This window comes from Thalassophryne amazonica, chromosome 2 (genome assembly GCF_902500255.1).
Source record: "Thalassophryne amazonica chromosome 2, fThaAma1.1, whole genome shotgun sequence".
NCBI classification, from domain to species: domain Eukaryota; kingdom Metazoa; phylum Chordata; class Actinopteri; order Batrachoidiformes; family Batrachoididae; genus Thalassophryne; species Thalassophryne amazonica.
In genome coordinates, this window is record NC_047104.1 from 6,860,328 (window position 1) to 6,865,524 (window position 5,197).

General features: G+C 46.4%; 1 protein-coding gene across 4 annotated transcripts in view; it reads left to right on the top strand.

The window, feature by feature from the left end:
• The window catches only part of LOC117522029 (insulin-like growth factor 1 receptor), a 117,260-nt gene continuing 112,063 nt past the window's right edge, over window positions 1-5,197 (top strand). For 3 of the 4 annotated variants that reach the window (XR_004564124.1, XM_034183400.1, XM_034183416.1), the window contains exon 1: window positions 1-543. Coding sequence is in view for 3 of the 4 variants with exons in the window: in XM_034183400.1 (XP_034039291.1) it covers window positions 450-543 (94 nt within the window). In the remaining variant the exon portion in view is untranslated. The remainder of the gene's footprint in view (window positions 544-5,197) is intronic. The other variant, XM_034183409.1, reaches the window with a different exon arrangement.

The window sequence follows — 5,197 nt, forward strand, 5'->3', positions numbered from 1 at the left end:
CAGTCGTGGATCTGCTCGGTTTTCTACTGAACAATTTTTTTTTTCCTGCGTGTGGAAGGTTTTTATTTTTATGTTTTTTTTTTTTTTTTTTTGCGCACAGACATGGAGTGTGAAGATGCGGATTACAGAGGATTCTCCTCCGCTACTTTAACCGCATTATCGTATCCGCACACACCGACACACTGTTGCTTTTGCCACAAATAATCAGCACTATAACTGCGCGTTTTCTGCCCGCAGGAGTAAATCTGAGATTTTTGGAGAATAGATTCCCTTTGGAATCCGTCAGAGCGCGAGCCCGCTAGCCTGGTAGCCATTAGCTCCATTAGCCGGCTAATAGCTAAAAGCAGCTGGCTGCTGCTGAAAAGCTTTGACTTTATCACGCCAAGGCGACTTTTCCCTGCCCACGGTGCGCTCCTCTGTGGGATTGGGGAGGATTTTCTTTTTCAGGCATGAGGTGTGGAACAGAAAGACGCCGTTTGACCTTGTTTTGGGCTCTGATGATGCTGGTTCTGTCGTCCTGCCTCCGGCCCGCCGCCGCAGAGAGTAAGTGCAATTAAACCATTATTTAAGGGAAAAATCTCTTTATTTTACAACACCGATAAATGAAAATATATCTTCCACATCACACTAAAAACCCTCGAGAAGATGTTTTATTTTATGTGAAACATTGATAAATGAAAAATATATTCTCCACATCACTCTGAAAATACTGAAAAAAGCCATCGATTTTCTGTGATGCTAAGTTTATTTGCTGAACACATGTAAAATACGTCTTTATCCAGATCTAAATATACATGGACAAAGTGCTTCAACAGCAGTTTACTTTTTCGGATTGTCCATTGTTGTTAATATTATATTCACTGTCATTTCACCAGTGTTTGTCAGCCCTATTTTTAAAACTGACACACTGCTGTTATTGTGTGCCACTCTCATTGCAAATAAAATTTCCTCAAATTCAAATGTGACTTTCTTTTAAATAGTTTCTCTTGTCTTCTGTAGATCAAGAGTACATTCGCTGTCAGAAATATTATTTACCATTTTACAAACCTCAATCATAATCCCCTCTTTTGTGCCAGGAAACAATTTTTGGGAGCTTTTCCTCTTCCTCTTATATTCTGAGAACCCATTTATTTGTTTCGTTGCTTGTTTCTGAATGTATGTTGTCTCTCCAATGTATGGTGGACCCCGCATCAGGTCTCCATATTCCAGCCTGCTCCTAACCCCTTGTATTTAGTACAATTCAACACATATATCAAAGTATATACCTTTTAAAACCCTGGACTTGTATTGTGGCTGAAAAAACTTCTGGAGTGAGATTATGGAAAGTTCCTCTGGTTATACGCATCATTTGTGATGCCTTTTTCATAGTTTGAGATCTGTTTTCAGTAAAAGTCAAGCTCTATAATAACTAAGTCTTTCTCTTTATCCACCCTTTCTGTCTTCACCTCATTTGCTTTCTGATTACTACTTTGTATCAGTGCCTACTGTTACATAAATTCATTTTTGGTCAATAACTATTTGTTTAGATTTGTCTGGAATCAATTTTAATAACCAAGTTTCTGACCATTTTTTTGAATATAGAGTCACTTTTTCTCACTCACTCACTCATCTTCCACCGCTTATCCGGGATTGGGTCGCAGGGGCATCTGCTCCAGCAGGAGACCTCAGACTTCCCTTTCCCGGGCCACATTTACCACCTCTGGCTGTGCGATCCCAAGGCGTTCCCAGGCTGGTGTGGAGATATAGTCTCTCCACCTAGTCCCCAGGGTCTCTTCCCAGTTGGACGTGCCTGGAATACCTCCATAGGGAGGCGCCCAGGGGGCATCCTTACCAGATGCCTGAACCACCTCAGCTGGCTCCTTTCAATGTGATGGAGCAGCAGCTCTACTCCGAGCTTCCCATGGATGACTGAACTTCTCACCCTATCTCTAAGGGAGACACCAGCCACCCTCCTAAGGAAGCCCATTTCTGCTGCTTGTACCCGTGATGTAGTTCTTTCGGTCATGACCCAACCCTCATGACCATAGGTGAGAATAGGAACGAAGATTGACCAGTAGATCGAGAGCTTCGCCTTTTGGCTCAGCTCCCTTTTCCTCACAACCGTACGGTAGAGTGAATGCAACCCCCCCCCCCCCCCCCCCCCCCGCTGCACCCAGCTCCAGTCTCGTGCTCCATTGTCTCCTCATTTGCGAACAAGACCCCGAGGTACTTGAACTCCTTCACTTGGGGCATGACCTCATTCCCTACCAGGAGTACGCAATCCATCGGTTTCCTGCTGAGAACCATGGCTTTAGATTTAGAGGTGCTGATCCTCATCCCAGCGGCTTCACACTCAGCTGTGAACTGATCCAGTGAGTGTTGGAGGTCACAGGCTGAGGAAGCCAATAGGACCACATCATCTGCAAAAAGTAGTGATGAGATCCTGAGCCCACCAAAGTGAAGACCCTTCTCCCCTTGACTACGCCTTGATATCCTGTTCATGAATATCACAAACAGGATTGGTGATGAGGTGCAGCTTTGGCAGAGGCCAACCTCCACCAGAAATTAATCTAACTTAAGGTGCAGTGACAAGAGCATGTCCTTGATTCACGCACTTGCATGCCCGTCGTCATGACGATCCCACCCGGTGTGATCCCAGCTGGACGCCATTCTTTGTTCTACCGCCTGCCATGTGCTCTGCGCTGGATGCTATGTATATAAAATAATTATTTCATGGCGGATTAATCATTTTCTCTGCAAATTAGCCCGTGAAAACGGCTGTAATCGTTTCCTGAATGACAGAGGAGGCTTCAGTTGGTGCCGTTCACACGTGTGCACACCTAACGAGCTGGATAAAGCATTTTCAGCTGTCTAAAAAGGTTATTATTTGTCATATTTAAATGGACTGCATTTATATAGCACTTTTCCATCTGCATCACATGCTCAAAATGCTTTACACATCAATGCCTCACATTCACCCAGATGTGAGGCTGCTGCCATGCAAGGCACCCACTACACACGGGGAGCAACTAGGGGATTAAGGACCTTGCCCAAGGGCCCTTAGTGATTTTCCGGTCAGGCTGGGATTTGAACCGAAGATCCTCTAGTCTCAAGCCCAACGCTTTATCCACTAGACCATCACCTCCCCCATGTTTACTTTGTCATGGCTTGGTAAAACATTTGTGTGTTCTTTCCTTCTTGTGTGCAGCTGTTAAAGTATGTTCATAACAGATTTAACTTCTTGTTATAATCCTTCAGACGAGCTGCGCTCTGAAGCGATCCGCTGACATCACCACTCGCTCTGTTCACTTCTTTACTCCACTTGATGAGCTGCACATCGTGTTGGCAATTAGATCGCGCCACATAGCACGACATTTGTCCATGTAAGTTTTTTTTTTTTTTGAACATTTCAAAATTCTCTGTGCGCAGTAGCACGCACCGGCTCCCCTCTTACGTTCAGTCTGCACCCGATAAAGATGTGTTTACTCTCCAGTACGACACAAGTCGTGCTAGTGCGTGAATCAAAGTCATGCTTGTCGGAATATTTGGGTCATCACCTTTACTGCTGACGACCCGAATATAGCTCTCGTTTTGTGAGTACAGAAGTTGGATGGCCCTGAGAAGGGCTCCCTCACTCATACTCCTGCAGCACCTTCCACAGCATCTCCTGTGCTATCCAAATATATGCCTTCTCCAAGTCCACAAACCACATGTAGACTGGATGGGCATACTCCCAGGCACCCTCCAGGATCCTTGTGAGATAGAAGAACTTGTCAGTTGCTCCACGACCAGGATGGAACCCACATTGTTCCTTTTCAATCCGGGGTTCGACTATCGGTTGGACCCTCCTTTCCAACACCTTGAAGTAGACTTTACCAGGGAGGCTGAGTAGTGAGATGCCCATGTAATTGTCACACACTCTCTGGTCCCCTTTTTTAAATATGGGGACCACCACCTCAGTTTGCCACTCCTTTGGCACTGTCCCAGAACGCCACACAATGTTGAAGAGACAGACGTCCATCCAAAACAGTCCCTCCACACCCAGAGCCTTCAGCATTTCTGGATGGATCTCATAAACCCCCTGGGGCTTTGCCACTGCTGAGTTGTTTGACTACCTTAGTGACTTCCACCAGGGAAATTGATAATGATCCCCCATCAGCTTCCAGCTCTGCCTCTACTCTACAGAGCACTCCAGTCGGACACAGGAGTTCCTCAAAGTGCTCCTTTCAGCACCTGATTGCCTCCTCCATTGAGGTCAACGGAGTCCCATCCTTACTGTATACAGCTTGGATGGTTGCCCGTTTTCCTGTACTAAGGTGCAGCACGGTCCACCATGGTGCTGACCAAAACCATGGTTGCTCTGAACTCCTTCCACACTCACTGTCTCCATCACAACAGAGACTGCCGCCCTTCGGGCTTGTCTGTACCTTGAGACTACCTCCGGACTCCTCTGAGATCACATCTTGGAAAGACTTCAGTCGGACTGCTTCCCTGAACACCAGTGTCCACCATGGTGTTTGAGGGTTATTGCCCCTTGAGGCACCAAAGATCCTCACTTCACAGCTCCCTGCTGCAGCTTCAGCAATGGAAGCATTGAATATTGCCTATTCTGGTTCAGTGCTCCATGCTCCACCAGGGGTATGAGTTGAAGATCTCTCAGACAGTCGGCTCCTCCAGATGTTCCCAGTTCACCCGCATTATCTATGTGGGCTTACCAGGTCTGTTCAAACTCCTCCCTCACCCTTTGAACCAACTCACCACCAGAAGATGATCAGTTGACAGCTCTGCCCCTCTCTTCACCTGAGTGTCCAGAACATGCAGCCCCAGATCAGATGATACAATCACAGAATTGATCATGGACCTTCAGTCTAGGGGGTTCTGGTACTATGTACACTTATGAGCATCCTTATGTTTGACCATGGTGTTTAAGGAAATTCCATGATTAACACAGAAGTCCAAAAACAAATGACCGCTTGGGTTTAGATCACTGAGGCCATTTCTCCCAATCACGCCTCTTCAGGTGTCTTTTGTCATTGCCCATGCTTGTGTTGAAGTCCCGCAGCAGAACAATGGAGTCCCCCACTGGAGCCCCATGCAGGAGTCCAGCCGAATACTCAGAACTGCTGTTTGGTGCATACACTCAGTTTTCTCCCTACAACCCGAAATCACAGGGAAGTGACCCTCTGTTCCATCAGGGTAAACGCCAATGCCGTGGCAC